Source organism: Gymnoscopelus microlampas (genome assembly GCF_963454915.1).
Source record: "Gymnoscopelus microlampas genome assembly, chromosome: 13".
Taxonomy (NCBI): domain Eukaryota; kingdom Metazoa; phylum Chordata; class Actinopteri; order Myctophiformes; family Myctophidae; genus Gymnoscopelus; species Gymnoscopelus microlampas.
In genome coordinates, this window is record NC_139950.1 from 45,651,814 (window position 1) to 45,667,917 (window position 16,104).

Here is a 16,104-nt window from a genome sequence, read left to right on the forward strand (position 1 = left end):
AACGTTTTTTTTGTTTTTTTGTTTTTGGTTGTTTACAGCAGGGGTCTTCAACAGGGGTCCGGGACCCCTAGGGGGTCCTCAGAGTTACTACAGGGGGTCCGCCAAATCTTTATGTGATATGATTTTTCTTTTTACCATAACCACTCGAAACCTAGCATCCCTTTTCTGAGGAGAACTTTATCCAAAAATAGCAGATCTACAAGCCCACAACTGCGAGGCGTTGTGGGCTTGTAGATCAGCTATTTTTGGCAAAGAGGTATAGGTGTAGAGGGAAAAAAGAGCAGACCAAGTAAACAAAAAAAAAGTATAATTTACTGGAGCACCTGCCCCTCAAAATGTCTGTGCACGCCACTGCATATGTCCAAAACTGTTACTTTTTCGGGATTCAAATTCAAAATGCAGCAAAAGAAGCAGATCTACAAGCTCAAAACGGGTCGCTTTGTGCCGCATTTTGATGCTTTTGTGTGACGCTGTAATGTGATCAAGTAGGGCATTGATTTACAAAAGAAAACACAAAGATTTTAACCCATTCAAACCGGGAACGCATCTAGGTAACCGCTTTATCCATATTTTATACTTTTATACTATTCAAAAATAGCTATGACCTTGTATATCTGCTAATTTTTAAAACTCTTGAACATTTGTGCAAACATTTGAATATATATATATTTTTAAAGGGAACATTTGTAACTCAAATCTTTGCTTCTGGGGGGTCCCTGGAACAAAATATTTTAAGATGGGGGTCGGCGGCCAAATACATTTTGGGTGGTCCTTGGCATGAAAAAGTTTGAGCACCGCTGATTTAGAAGACATTTGTAGAACCCCTAGAAGCAAAGATTTGAGTTACAAATGTTTGCTTTAAATATACAGTATATATTCAAAGATTTGCAAAAATGTTCACGATAAAAAAAAAAGAAGCAGATCTGAAGCTCGTAGTGCCGCGCTACGAGCTTGTAGATCTGCTATTTTTGAATGGCCAAAGACATCTAAAAATGACACAGATGCGTTCCTGGTCTAAATGGGTTAAAAATATGGATATGAGGTTTTCTAACCCACGACAACGACGAAATATTGTGTTGCCTGTTTCATCTTTCCTATCCCCCCCCCCCCCCCCCCCCCTCCGGACAGAGAGGTGGACCTCAAAACGGGCTACACCACGCGGAACATCCTGTGCATGCCCATCGTGAGCAGAGGGACCGTCATCGGCGTGGTGCAGATGGTGAACAAGCTGAGCGGAAGTGCCTTCACAAAAACGGACGAGAACAACTTCAAGATGTTCGCCGTCTTTTGTGCCCTGGCCTTACACTGTGCAAATGTGAGTCACCCCCCCCCCCCCGTGGTTATATTATAATCCATGCATTAACTCTTTGACTGCCAGAAGAAATATGTATCCGAAGATGTATCCGCGTCTCGTAGAATCGGGGGTAAACAAGCGACCCGCTGCCAGTGGCGTGCACAGATATTTTGAGGGGCAGGTGCTCAAGTAAATTATACTTTTTTTTGTTTACTTGGTCTGCTCTTTTTTCCCTCTACACCTACAGTATACCTCTTTGCCAAAAATAATAATATTTTTGGCTAAAGTTCTCCTCAGAAAAGGGATGCTAGGTTTCGAGTGGTTATGGTGAAAAGAAAAATCATATCACATAAAGATTTGGCGGACCCCCTGTAGTAACTCTGAGGACCCCCTAGGGGTCCCGGACCCCCTGTTGAAGACCCCTGCTGTAAACTGAAACAAAAGGGCACTTCTGGTCAAGAGGGCAAAGGGCAGGTGCTCTAGCACCACCTAGAGTCTATCTGTGCACGTCCCTGCCCGCTGCGATCATAGTTGCGGGCAGTATTTGTCAAGAGATTCTAAGATGGACACTTTCCTGAGGAACTCTACGTACATCTTCCTCTTTCTCAAAGTGCTTCCCATGAGTATTCTCCTGTAGCTACAGTATCTCTGTCGATGCCCCACAGTTTGACGTTGGTCTTGGCTGTGACGGTGGCTGCCCTGGGTGTTCCATAGATCAGAGCCAGCTCTCCAAAGCTGCCTCCCTCCCCAATGCTGGTCACCCACTCATTGTTCACATACATACACATCCATTTCTCCTTGGTCAATGACGTAGAAATTGTCCCCTTCGTCACCCTGTAGAATAACGGTTTCCCCGGCGATGTAAGTAACTGGAAACATTGCGTCAAAGATATCACTTCTCTCATTGTCGTCCAGATGCGAGAAGAGTACATTCTTTTCAATGGCTTTGGCCAAAAAAAGCTTCAGAAACAGAGAAAAAGGCCATTCTCCCAAGTCGAATAACAAGGAAGTGAACGGGCCTGTTCATTTGATTGTGTGTGTGCAGTGCAAAAGGTTTATGTAACGTACTGAACATGAATCGTGCTCAAACAGACAGATAGACTTGGGTCTGGCTGTCAGAGTCCCCGTCATGTGGGCCTATAACTCTATAACTCGCTGCCTCGTGCGACAAACGTTACGCAGGCAACGGCGTCACAAAGTTAGTTCTGCGATTGATGAGGTGTGTTCACGCTTTAAGATCCACAAAGCTCCTTGTTATCTGTCTTTCCTCATTGCCTCGTGTCTCCTCCTCACGCAAGTCAAACTCAGCTGATTTATGTGTTATGATGATGGAAGGTGTGTGTGTGAGGCTTGGCCTCCTGTCCCTTCATGTTTACCAAGGGAAAAGGAGACGTGCGAAACCTCTTACCGGTGTCTAATTTATTTCTTTTTACTTTTTGTGGATTTGAGGCCTTCTTTGTGTGTCTGTGTGTGTCCACCAGTGGTGGAAAAAGTACTCTGTAAATGTAAATGTACTTAAGTAAAAGTATCAAAACTGCAATGTTGAAGTACTCTGTTACAAGTTAAAGTCCGGGATTCAACATTTACTTGAGTGAAAGTACAAAGGTAATGGTATCAAAATGTACGTAAAGTACCAAAAGTAAAAGTACTAAAATGTTTGAAAATAGTCGATCTACAAGCTCACAACGCGTCGCGGTGCGACGCGTTGTGAGCTTTTTTCAAATAGCCTAGGTGTAAAATAGAGCTAAAGTGGTTAATGTATGTTTTATAATGTAATAATTTGTATCTGCAAAGTAACTAGTAACTAAAGTTTTCAAATAATTGTAGTGGAGTAAAATGACAATATTTGCCTCTGAGATGTAGTGGAGTAGAAGTAAAAGTATAGACAATTGGAAATACTCTACCTCAAAATTGTACTTAAGTAAATGTACTTAGTTACTTTACACCACTTGTATCCACAAGGCTCCGTGGATGCGGTTCTGTACCGTGTCTGCAGATGCGAACACACACACACACATTCCAAATTAAAGGGATTAAATCTGTCTCGCAGATATTTACACTTCTGCCTGCCCTGCACACACTTTGCTTTCATCTCTTCCTTCTCTTCCTTCCTTCCTTGGCAATAATGTCCAAAAATGAAACGCATTTAGTTGTCTTTATACTCTTTTAACGATGGGTTATTCAGATGGGGGGTAGCAACGGATGTCCTCACTCAGCCTCCCCTCAGCTCAAAGTGTCCATTTTGCTTTTCTAGTGCATGTGCACATGCACTAGTCACTAGTGTGACTGTCTGTGGGGTACTACATGCACTCACGCAGTCATACAATCTGGGAGGAACGACATCTAGATCATGCAACACATGGGGAAAAAAACAAGGCACTCCTCTTCTGGTGAAAGTTAAAAAGCCTTAATTGATGTGGCTAGTTCATAATAGAAGTAGTTAAAAACTGGGATAACAGAAGAGTGCCATTTTTCCCCCCCCCCACCGAAGAGCACCTTCGCTACACTTTTTTGAACTTCCGAGCACCCCAGACCCTTTCTTTTTTCTGAAGACATCTAGATCATGTTGACCCTAGCGGACCCTCGCGGCTACGTGGATGTAATGATCAATCGACCGTGATCCATAAATTCAACAACTTTGTATTCTAATCGATGCAAAGCTAAGATATTTCATATTGATCGTACACCCCTGAATCAAACAAATAATGTGATATCTGAAAGTAATCCAATCGTTAGCTGAAGAATAAATATGATTTTGTTTCATGATGAGACTGGTGATTTTACACCTTTAACAACTACTACTGTATAAGCCACAAACTATGTTCACACATGTGTTGTTTATGCTGTTTATCACAAAACACTTCTTTCTAGCGAGAACAGCCACGGTTCTTCTGAACTGGACCATGAAATAGACATACATTAACCGCTTCAGCCCTATATACATTTTGGCCATTTGAAAATAGCTGATCTACAAGCTCACAATGTGTCGCATGTGAGCTTGTAGATCTGCTCTTTTCAAAAGACTTTTAGACATTTTACACATTTGAAAACTTGTGAAATGGGACATTCTGCATAATGAGTACTTAATACTTTTGGTACTTTAAGTACATTTTGATACCAATACTTTTATACTTCTACGCAAGTGTTTTTTGAATTCCAGACTTTAACTTGTAATAGAGTATTTCTACATTGCAGTATTGATACTTTTATCTAAGTAAAAAGTGAGTACTTTTTCCACCACTGATAATATCTCTCTGTACTGTACGTTGTCTGCAGATGTACCATCGGATCCGGCATTCGGAATGCATTTACAGAGTGACCATGGAGAAGCTTTCGTACCACAGCATCTGCACATCAGAGGAGTGGAAGACCCTCACCCAACTCAACCTCCCCACCCCCATATACAAAGAGATTGAAATGTGAGTGGGATTATTTTTGTTCTATGGCTGCATCATCATGAGGTCAAAGCAAACTTAACCCAAACGCATCTGTGTCATTTTAGATTTCTTTGGCTATTCAAAAATAGCAGATCTACAAGCTCATAGCACTATGAGCTTGTAGATCTGCTATTTTTGAAAAATCTTGAAAATGTGTCCAAATCTATATTCTATATATATTTTTAAAGCGAACATTTGTAAAATATGTTGTTCCAGGGATTTACAGAAGCAAAGATTTAAGTTACAAATGTTCTCTTTAAAAAAAATATATATAAAGATTTTCACGATTTAAAAAAAAGAAATAGCAGATCTACAAGCTCATAGCGTTTCTTTAAAATATAACAGTCTCAAGAGTTTTCAAGTGGGTTCTGATCATAAACGTTTGGGAACCAATTGCCTTTATACTGTAGATGTGAATCAAGAAAATAAGTAACCTCATGCAACAGATGTGTTGTAAGGGTGACATCTAGTGGTTGAATGTTGTCTATTGCACCTTTTAATGACTGCTACACGCAGATGGGCTAGTGTGTGGGCGGATATTTCTGGCAGAGACCCTTGAGGGGTGATTTCACCCTTCTGCCCAATGCACTATGAATTTGAATCAGGACTTTCGTCTCTATATCAGCGGTTCCAAACCTTTTCTGGATCAGGGGCCCACTTGAAAATGATGAAAGTGGCCCACCCATCTGATTTGATTGATGGATTGAATACTTTATTAACCCATTCAATCCGGGAATGCATTTAACACTTGGGGTGCCAGAGGTTTATTAAAAAAAATTACGTTGAGTGCCAGGATTTTTAACCATTTTTTAGGAGCCGAGATACAGGCTTTTGAAGTCATAAGTTAACCAGGAAGTGGATTGGAGTCTAAATCTTCGGAAAATGATATCTCCTGGTGCTGTGAAGGAAAGAAAAAAAAAATTGAAAAAAAAATGTTTTGAAAAAAAATATATTTATTTTCAAAAAACGTATATATACGGTTTTGGCACTCCATGGTTGTTTTCCCAAAACCGTTTTGGCACCCAATGTGTTAAGATTTCGTGAACATTTGTGCAAATCTTTGAATATATATATATATTTTTAAAGCGAACATTTGTAAAATAATTAGTTCCAGGGATCCCCCAGAAGCAAAGATTTGAGTTAGAAATGTTACAAAATGATCGATATTTAAAAAACGTTTTGGGTGAACTATCCCTTTTAAGCCCGTGGTTTCCATTTGTATAGAGTACAGAAGTCCTGACGTCACTCGTTCATCCCCTGGTTCGTAAAGTAATTTCTCTATGGAGAATAACATTGGGTCATCATAGAATCGTCTCATATAAGGATCGTGGTCCAAAAATAAACAAACTGTCCCGGCGATATTGTCAGGGAGGAGGCTCTGTATCGTTTATGACAGTCAGTCACTCATAATTTGATACAGTCTGTTTCTGGCTAAAATGTAACTAATTCGGCGGAAGTAACATTAGCGTTTTCTCACCGTCAGTTGATGCTTCATATCCATAAGAGTCAATCCGCCGGGATCATTTGTTTATTTTTGGAACACAGTTCTTATTTGACGCGATATTAAATACGTCTATGGGGATTCAGAATGGGGGAAAAAAACCTCGACCCAGGTGGGATGCGTACATTACATCAGACTTCGGTGCTTTATACTGTAATCCTGTCCTGTCACACCCAGGCGGTCAGGACACACTCCTCTAAACCACTGTCTCTGCCATCAGGACACACTCCTCTAAACCACTGTCTCTGCCATCGTCCCTCAGGTTCCACTTTGACATCAGTCCCCTGGAGGACATCTGGCCTGCTGTGTTTGTCTACATGATCCATAAGTCCTGTGGGAAGACCAGGTATAACTCACTGCAGGGGGAGGCCACGATGCCCTGGATGTCTTTACTAGGGACCAGAGCCATATACTGTAGGGAGAGTTGTGTCACCTCCGTTCACTTCATCGGGCCAGTCTTCTACAGAGCCTTCTATTGGCTGAATAGTGACAAAGCCCTGAACCAGACGTTTACGGAATGCACTGTAGTCTATGAGCGTTTGTCACTATTTTGAGTTTACATGAACCACGTGACCGGTGCTGTTTCTGCACCCTAGTTCAGGGGTTTTCAACCAGTGGTCCGGGGACCACCAGTGGTCCTTGAGGGGCTTCCAGGGGGTCCCCAGCCAAATTAATAGTTAGGAACCAAATTGACCCATATATGCCTGTAACTCTGAGAGTGTACAAATGGAACCAAATGGACCCTAACGGGTCCATTTGGTTCCATTTGTACACTCGCAGAGATAAATGAACACTAATGACGATGATACAGTGTAGATTGGGACCCCCAATAAACCTAAATGGTTGAGTCCCCTGGCATGTCTTTTCAAATGGGGTCCCTGGGCTAATATGTGTCAATTTGGGGGTCCTTGACACGAAAAAGGTTGAAACCCACTGCCCTAGTTGACGTAACTCTCCAATAGAAGGCTCTGCTAGGGGCAGCCTTTGTTGATGGCTTTAAGAGGCAGCTAAAAACACACTTCTATGACCTTGCCTGATCTCCTATTATCTGATTTTACCCTTTTTAATTTCACTGTTTGTTACATTTCAACTCAACTTTTATTATTATTATTATTATTCCAGGGGGTCCCCAGCTAAACTTGTTAGTACAGCATCATAATAATTTTAACCCCTTTATCCATATTTTATTCGAAAATAGCAGATATGTACATCTGCTATTTTTGAGCATTTTAAAATAGTTTTTGAATATGTTTTATTTATTTTTGTGTGTGTGTGTGTGTGTGTGTGTGTGTGTGTGTGTGTGTGTGTGTGTGTGTGTGTGTGTGTGTGTGTGTGTGTGTGTGTGTGTGTGTGTGTGTGTGTGTGTGTTTTACCGCAGCTTTGAGCTGGAGAAGCTGTGTCGGTTCACCATGTCCGTGCGCAAGAACTACCGGCGTGTTCCGTACCACAACTGGAAGCATGCGGTGACGGTGGCTCACTGCATGTACGCCATCCTCCAGAGAACCACCGGGATCTTCACCGACCTGGAGGTGTGTCCTCCTCATCCTGTCTGCCTTTAAACCACCGGGAACGCATCTGTGTCATTTTAACATTTATTTGGCTATTCAAAAATAGCAGATCTACAAGCTCATAGTGAAAAGAAACCCCTGATTATAGCAACATAAGTTTATTGTTAGGATTTAGAAGACATTTGTAGAATCCCCCAAGAGCAAAGATTTGAGTTACAATTGTTTGCTTTAAAAATATATATATTCAAAGATTTGCACACATTTTCAAGATTAAAAACAAAAAAATAGCAGATCTACAAGCTCATAGCACGGCACTCTTGCTATGAGCTTGTAGGTCTGCTATTTTTGAATAGCCAAAAGTATAAGATAAAGGTTAAAGTGGTTCAAATCTAAAACGACAGATGCTTTCCCGGTCTTAATGGGTTAAAAACCCTCTAAACCAGTGGTTCTCAACCAGTGGTCCGGGGACCACCAGTGGTCCTTGAGGCGGTTGCAGGTGGTCCCCAGCTAAATGATGGAGAGTTGGTAACCAAATGGACCCTTATAGATCTTTAACTCTTGAGAGCATAAAATGAAACCAAATGGACCCTTACGGGTCCATTTGGTTTCATTTTGTGCTCATCTTATTATTAAACATCTGCATTACTCAATTAAATAATTGTTATTTTGATCAACGTTTGCCTGTTATCTCTCCTATGGTACCACATCAATACAGAATGGAATTGTGGACAAAATCGTATCCAACGAAAAAAAAAAATTCTAAGTCTTGGGTCTGATAGTCTAAATCTCATCAAATGGTGGTCCGTGGCTAAAATGCAGAATAAATAATGGTCCTTGATATGAAAAGGGTTGAAAACCACTGCTCTAAACCACTGGCTCTTTAAAGTGGGGTCTGTGGATGGAGGACTAACTGATTGATTAAACCCAGTGTTGTGTCCTTGTTGTGCTTGTTGGCCTTAAACAGAAGAAGGGTCTGTTGGTAGCATGTCTGTGTCACGACCTGGACCACCGGGGCTACAGCAACACCTACCTGCAGAAGTTTGACCATCCACTGGCTGCCCTGTACTCCACCTCCACCATGGAGCAACACCACTTCTCCCAGACCGTCTCCATCCTGCAGGTACAACAACTACTGTTACACACACACACACCAATACACTGTTTAACTACTGTTACACACACACCAATACACTGCTTAGTATTTATTGTAGCAAAATACAACTACAAAACAATATATATATATTAGGCATGTAATGATTTATCGTAAATTGATAAAAAATGTAATCGATTTAATAAAAAATGTATCGCGATGCAAACAGCAGAGGGCGTGTTAAAAAATGTTTATGATCAGGGCCCACTTGAAAAATCTTGAGTGTTATCTTTGTTGTTATCTAAGAAAAGCTACGAGAAAATACAGGATCTTTGTAAGAGAATTGATTAAAAAAATAGTTTTCTGTCCTTTGCTACTGTATTTAAAAAGAGGATAAGATAAAAAACAGTATTGTAAAAAAAAATGAAAGAGAAGAAAATACTGGATTTGTCTAAGAAAAATTGTATTTAAAAAAAAATGTGGTCGTTTGTCTGGAAAATAATTTTGTGTTTAAAAAAATCGTGAAAAATGGTATTGTGAACCTAGTGTCCTGATTTGAATCGTATCGTGAGTTGAGTGAATCGTTACATACCTACTATCTATGATGGAGAAATTATTTTGATAACTGTTCCGTTGAAATCAGTGTTTCCTGTGAGGCCTCCCCCCTTTAACCATTTCCTTTCAGGTGCGGAGCCAGCAGATGGCCCGCTGCAGCAGCATGGCTGTAGCCGAACGCCTCATAAGTGGAGCTTTTGCTTTTTTATTGATCTCTTTGTTTCTCATAGCTGGAAGGGCACAATATTTTCTCCAACCTGACTTCCAGCGAGTACGAGCAGGTGTTGGAGATCATCCGGAAGGCCATCATCGCCACGGACCTCGCCCTTTACTTCGGCAACCGCAAGCAGCTGTCGGAGCTGCTCACCACGGGCGGTCTGGACCTCGAAAACCGTGCACACAGGTCAGGTCAAAAAGGTCAACAGCCTCAGTCAAGTCACACTGAGCCCCCTGGTGATGCAACTGAGGCCACAGGATTCTAAAGGATTGAGCTATGCCTCACAACTATAATAAAGATTTGTTTCCTCCCCGTAGGGACCGCGTGATTGGTCTGATGATGACGGCATGTGACCTGTGCTCTGTCACCAAGGTTTGGCCAATCACGCGACTCACAGCCAACGACATCTACGCCGAGTTCTGGGCTGAGGTGAAGTTGGAAACTGTTCATATCCAATTCATGCTTTAGTCCTGATTTATTACAGTCGCCACGACTGTGGCGCTCACCGGCAGCAACGTGTTTTCACTTCCACCACGTTAAAAAGAAATAGGTGATATTAAGCTTTTAGTCAAGGAGTTAACTTTGGAGCGGATGACCGGAAGCATTTTTGACATGGATCCACATCCGGCCTCTCCTTCTTAGAGACTCCTTGGATGATCCCAAAGTTTCGTTAGAGCGCCCCACGTGGGAAAAAATATAAAAAACAAAAATGGGCCAAAAACGGTCCGGACCGTTTATGGCCCATAATGCATAGCTTCTCAAAAACGGTCCGGACCGTTTTTGGCACTCAATGTGTTAAATAACACTGTATATTTATGTTCAGTCAACAGAATATTCCAGGTCCTTTAGGGCATTGGTTCTCAAAGTGGGGTCCGGGGACCCCCAGGGGTCCTTGGGGGGTACCAGGGGGTCCCCAGCAAAAAAATGTTAATATAGCATCGCAATCATTTTAACCATAGTTTATACTTTGGCTATTCAAAAATATCAGACATACAAGCGCTATGAGCTTGTAGATCTGCTATTTTTGAAAAATCCTGGCACCATTTTTTTGGGGAAGACTGGGTCCGCAGCCAAACATAATTTTGGGGGGTCCTTGACATGGAAAAAGTTTGAGAACCACTGCTTTAGGGGTTGTGAAGTATCACAAAGTCAACTAAACGAAACAAAAGTCAGAGCAGTGACGTCATACAGATACTAAAGAACAGTAGGTGTACAGTACAAACTCATCTCGTTGCACGTCTCTATAGGGAGATGAAATGAAGAAGATAGGCCTGCAGCCCATTCCTATGATGGACAGGGACAAGAAGGACGAGGTGCCCCAAGGACAGGTAAAGACCTTTGGGAGTGTGACGTGTGTGTACCTATCATTATGTCTCCTGTTCAGAGTGTCATGTGTCCAGACCTGCGTCATGCGTTCCAGGTGAGTTGTGATGTGACGTGGGTTCAGGGCATTAGAATACATTAGAATTCATTAGAATTCTCCACATGCTCGTCTCCAGTGACGACTTGTGTGATCAGATATCTTTGGTGAGCCACAAGGTCAATCGTTGTTCAAAAAGCGAAAGCAGATACATGAACCCATTCTGCCCTGGAACTGCCCAGAGCAGCTGTGTACAAGTGAAGGGAAGGATCAGCTCTCATTTTTAATAGCAATAAAAAATAAATAAAAAATAGAAAGGAAAACTATGGTTCCAACAAACACCTTTTGGTGCAACTTAGGAACTTTTAAATAAACAATAAATAAAGCTTTATTTTAACCAATCTGTATAATAGAGCATATTAATCTGTCTATGTACAATATATCTACATGCAGCATCACTGCACGTTGTGAACTTGTAAATATATTGTACATAGATAGATGGCACGCTTGTAGATAGGCTATTTTTGCTATACTAGAGGTTCGGGTCCGCAGTCCGGGGGAGGTGGTGGTGGTCTGCCGCGGTGGCAGCTAGCTCTGCTGATGGGCGCACCGCTGGGGGTTGGGGGGCCGTGTACCTGTGGAACCGCAGCCGGGCCAGAGAGCAAGACATTTAGAGCGGTCCATTTAGACCGGGCGCAGGCAGCGAAGAGCAAGTATGAGCAGGCCATCCGGTGCTACACACAGGCCATTGCCCTCTGCCCCACCGAGCAGAAGTCTGACCTGTCCACTTTCTACCAGAACTGCAAGAAATGGACGGACGTGGTTTTTAAATTCTGACAGGTCCAGAGGAATTACTCAATGTCTCAAAGTCAGGATGAGTCCAAATCTGGACCAGGTCTTCTCTCATGGGTGGTTAATGGGAACGAGCCACCCTGAAGACCACTGTTGCAGTGCATGTACTGTACGCACGCACACGCACTCACGCGCACACTCACACACACACACACACACACGCACGCACGCACGCACGCGCACACACACGGGTTGGGCACAGCTGGGTTGCGTGATCCAGAAGGGTAAAACTCACTTATTATCCATTTATAAACTATTATCAGTCCATCTTCCACAACTGGAAAACATTTTAAATCATGAGCTATGTTTGAGACGTTTCGTTCAGATAATGTCTCATAGATAGATTTAGAGACAGTGCTTTGTCAAATTGTGTCTGAATGTATCATCATACCAAGTACTTTACTAGTTGTTTTATTGTGTGTTCATTAAGGTTGGATTTTACAATGCGGTTGCTGTTCCATGTTATACAACACTGTCGGAGCTCTTCCCTCCATCCGGCCCTCTGCTAAGAGCATGCAAGTGAGTACTCATCCTTCACTTACTCTCTCTCTGTGTGTGTGTGTGTGTGTGTGTGTGTGTGTGTGTGTGTGTGTGTGTGTGTGTGTGTGTGTGTGTGTGTGTGTGTGTGTGTGTGTGTGTGTGTGTGTGTGTGTGTGTGTGTGTGTGTGTGTGTGTGTGTTTGTTTCAGCTTGGCCCCTCTACGTCTGCACAGAGGCTCTGGGTGGGTAGCTGGAGTCAGGCTGATGGTGGGATCAGCCACTGATTCGGGGGGGGGGGGGGGGGTCATAGCTGAGTGGTTAGAGAGGCCCTCTGGCAATCGGAAGGTTAAGGGCAAGGTCAAGTAGGGCGTTAACACATTCCCTGCCAGAGTTTTTTTTTTAAATTCCCACCCAGTGCTCGCAATTTTTTTTAGCCTTTTTTTAAGTAGTCACAAAATATTTTCCGTGATCACCGTCCTCACGGTGATCCCCTCATTACACACACACAGGAGTCTCGTAGAATCGTGGGAAAAAAACAATCCCATTGTGGTAATCCGTTCCATAATATAGAAAAAAAGTACACAGGATCCGAGATACAAAATGTTTAAGTATTTTATGTAATAAGTTAACCAGGGAGTGAATGGAGCAGTAAATCTTTGGATCGAGATATCTCTGGTTCTGTGTGAAAAAAAAAAACATGCGGACATATCTGTTTTTGTGTTAATTTGGGGACTTCCCATAAGTCCGACATCCCAATACTCCGACTACGTGGCTACGCGTGCGGTTAGGGTTAGGGTTAGGCTTAGTAACGGAGCGAGTCGGACCAACACGCCGTCGGAACAACGACACGGCACCGTTAATTTACGAAAAAAACACAAAAAGTTAAAATATGGAGATCCTGTATACTGTATGTGAGGATGTGTTGTGTTTCACAGGGACAACCTGAACCAGTGGGAGAAGATCGTAAGCGGAGAAGCAGAAGACGTGGTGCCGAGCCCCCCGGAGCCTCTTGTGGAGCCCAGTGAGGAGGAGGAGCCTTCTGATTCAGGCCCCGTCAAGGTGGACAACTAACCAAAACGGGCCAGGATCTAGACCCCCACGAAATCCTGCCAAAGGACTCCGTCTGGACATCCTGGGTGGAAGGAGCTCATTTCCTGTTGTTTTGCAGGAAAAGGGCATCATAGCATGAATGGGTGCAGAAGGTGACTCAAAACACACACACACACACACACACACACACACACACACACACACACACACACACACACACACACACACACACACACACACACACACACACACACACACACACACACAGTTACCTCATCGGGTGACAAAGGTGTCAACACTGACAATTTCACCGGTCCCAGAGACTGACAGACATAGTGGACGGCCGCTGGAGGGACTTGAACCCTCCTCCACCCTGTGCGTCCACTCAGCTTGGGAATTTCTTTTAGTAGAATGGACTCGAGTCGTCTGTTGTTTTCTTTTTTTGGGGGGGGGGGGGTTGTTTATTTTGTTGTTCCATGTTATTTTATTATTTTTATTTGACTTCAGCTGGTTTTATTTTATGGTCTTGTTGTATTTGCAGAAGCCTTACTCGCTGAACCTTTCCAGAGGCTAGGATGTGTGAAATCTTAGCTTCTTGTTGGGGGTCAGTCTTTCTTTCCTTTTTTTGTTTTTGTTTTAAATGGTACTGTTTTGCCTTTCTGTGGTAGATTTATTGTTTGCATACTACTTCAGATAGGTATTCAGAGACAGAAGGAATGTGTTTTTAGAACAGTTGCATGTCAAAGCCATCTTATTAACCACTTTAACCCAACGTGTGTCCCAGGTTCATGGGCACGTCGTCCATTATAGGTGAGAATCGTCAAAACTAAAACAAATTTGAGAATGTTTCGGATAATATACAGTATATATAGCGGGTCTACAAGCTCACAGTGCGTTGCAGTGCGGACTACACAGTGAGCTTGGAGATTGGCTTATTTTTTTGAAATAATATAAAATTTTAAGTGGTTAAGTGGTTAAAAAGGTGACCGCCAGAATGTTTTATATCACTTTTTTTTTTAGCAAAAATCCTTTGCAGTACTTGAATAATATACATACAGCCTATTCTATGTGGAGATTACAGAAATCCCCCACAAGCGATATCGTGCAAATCATAAATCAGTGGTTCTCTGGGTATCTAAGAGGTATCTAACTCTGAGAGTGTACAAATGGAGCCGAATGGACCCTTACGGGTCCATTCGGCTCCATTTGTACACTCTCAGAGATATGGGTGAGGGGACGGGGGCAGTCCTTGCAATTAAAAAGGTTGAGAACCACTGACATAGATAAAACTGTGACGGCAGGAGTTAAATAATGTCAACAAACCCAGTGGAGTCACACGAGAGAGTCACAATGTTCCAACCAGAAGTGCCCCCCCCTCCCACACAAAAACCCCACCTCCCCCCTCCCCTGGCACTGAGGGACCAGCTGTATACATCAGCTTGTTGAAGGTTAGCGAGTGTCTGACCTTGGGCTTGGGCAGTTATAGTTTTTTTTAAGGATAACCGCTGAGTTCACAAGACAAAAAAACAAGGAACAAAGCACACACAAATAGCATCAATAGGGATCGTTTTGCAGCATGCCTGGAGTATGCGTACGGTTGAACAATGTTCCCTTTCTCGTAATCTTATGTAATACTGGCTTATAGATCATTCGGAGGAGGGGGGGGGGGGGAAGCAACATTTTGGAGAAACTGAAAAACTTTTAGCCTGGGAAAGTCATCAATTATTTTTTAGCAAAATATAATAAAAACATTCACATTTCAGATAAAAAGAAAAACACGAAACTACACGCTAGCTACTAGCTACTACACGCTAGCTACACAAAACGCTAGCTAGCGTGTAACTAGCTACACGCTAGCTACTCTTCCCCCCGAGAGACGCAGTGCCATGTTTTTTTTTTGCAAAGAAATAATACAATTTTACTGTGATGTTGATAAATATATATTTTCAGCCTTTTATGCAAATGATCTGTCACTTACACTAATTCACAGCACGTGACACCGCCGTGATGAATTATTGAGTGAAATAAAAAGGAGAACGAGTGCAGTTAAAGAGTAGAGTCAGTCGTGCACAGTCTTAGCATTTTGTACAGTACATAAAAAAAACAGATTTCAACTAATGTTAGAGCTTTTCTCCACGTTCTTGCCGTTTGAAGCTCATAGACTATAAGTGTGGTTGAACATCGATGCCAATAGCTGATCAACAAGGACCTCTGATTAAGAAGCCTGTCATACACACATCACTTTAGATCAGCGGTTCTCAACCTGTGGGGTAGGGCCCACTGTGCGGGCCATGAGGATATCGCAAGTGAGCCCCCAAGTAATTGGCAAAGCACTAAAGTTTCATTGACCATAAAACATACATTATTTTCTCTTCTATCCCGGATTTGAACCCGGTTTCCTACCCAAGTGCTGAAATGTTTACCATTGAGCTAAAATAGAGCCTGCCTGCTTGCTCAGGGGAAAAATGTAATCTTGACCATTGGGTCAGAATTCGTATCAGATCCTGTGTCTAGGTGAGACATGACCTTTTGACGCGATCTACTGTAAATGTCTCAATATAGAAGAGCAGGGAGACAAAATACAACCACCCCAATTGCATAAGTTATATTCTATTAACATACTCTACCATACAGATATGGACAAAATGTAATTTTATTAATAAATATGTCATTTTACATAGTGCTGCTTTGAAACCTTGAAAAATGTGTACTCATGCTCTGAAAATGCATGCGGTACACCCATCTGACCACTGGGGGGCCG

General features: G+C 42.5%; 1 protein-coding gene across 3 annotated transcripts in view; it reads left to right on the plus strand.

Annotated features, from left to right (window-relative positions):
• pde10a (phosphodiesterase 10A) overlaps positions 1-14,494 on the plus strand; it is a 100,745-nt gene extending 86,251 nt beyond the window's left edge. For 2 of the 3 annotated variants that reach the window (XM_084076883.1, XM_084076884.1), the window contains 10 exons: positions 1,129-1,315; positions 4,571-4,713; positions 6,495-6,578; positions 7,611-7,761; positions 8,705-8,860; positions 9,616-9,788; positions 9,920-10,031; positions 10,850-10,930; positions 12,245-12,333; positions 13,229-14,494. In XM_084076883.1, coding sequence (XP_083933009.1) covers positions 1,129-1,315; positions 4,571-4,713; positions 6,495-6,578; positions 7,611-7,761; positions 8,705-8,860; positions 9,616-9,788; positions 9,920-10,031; positions 10,850-10,930; positions 12,245-12,333; positions 13,229-13,364 — 1,312 coding nt within the window. In that variant the 3' untranslated portion in view covers positions 13,365-14,494. Of the gene's footprint in view, positions 1-1,128; positions 1,316-4,570; positions 4,714-6,494; positions 6,579-7,610; positions 7,762-8,704; positions 8,861-9,615; positions 9,789-9,919; positions 10,032-10,849; positions 10,931-12,244; positions 12,334-13,228 lie in introns of those variants that run through there. The other variant, XR_014602134.1, reaches the window with a different exon arrangement.
• The last annotated feature ends 1,610 nt before the right edge of the window (positions 14,495-16,104 follow it).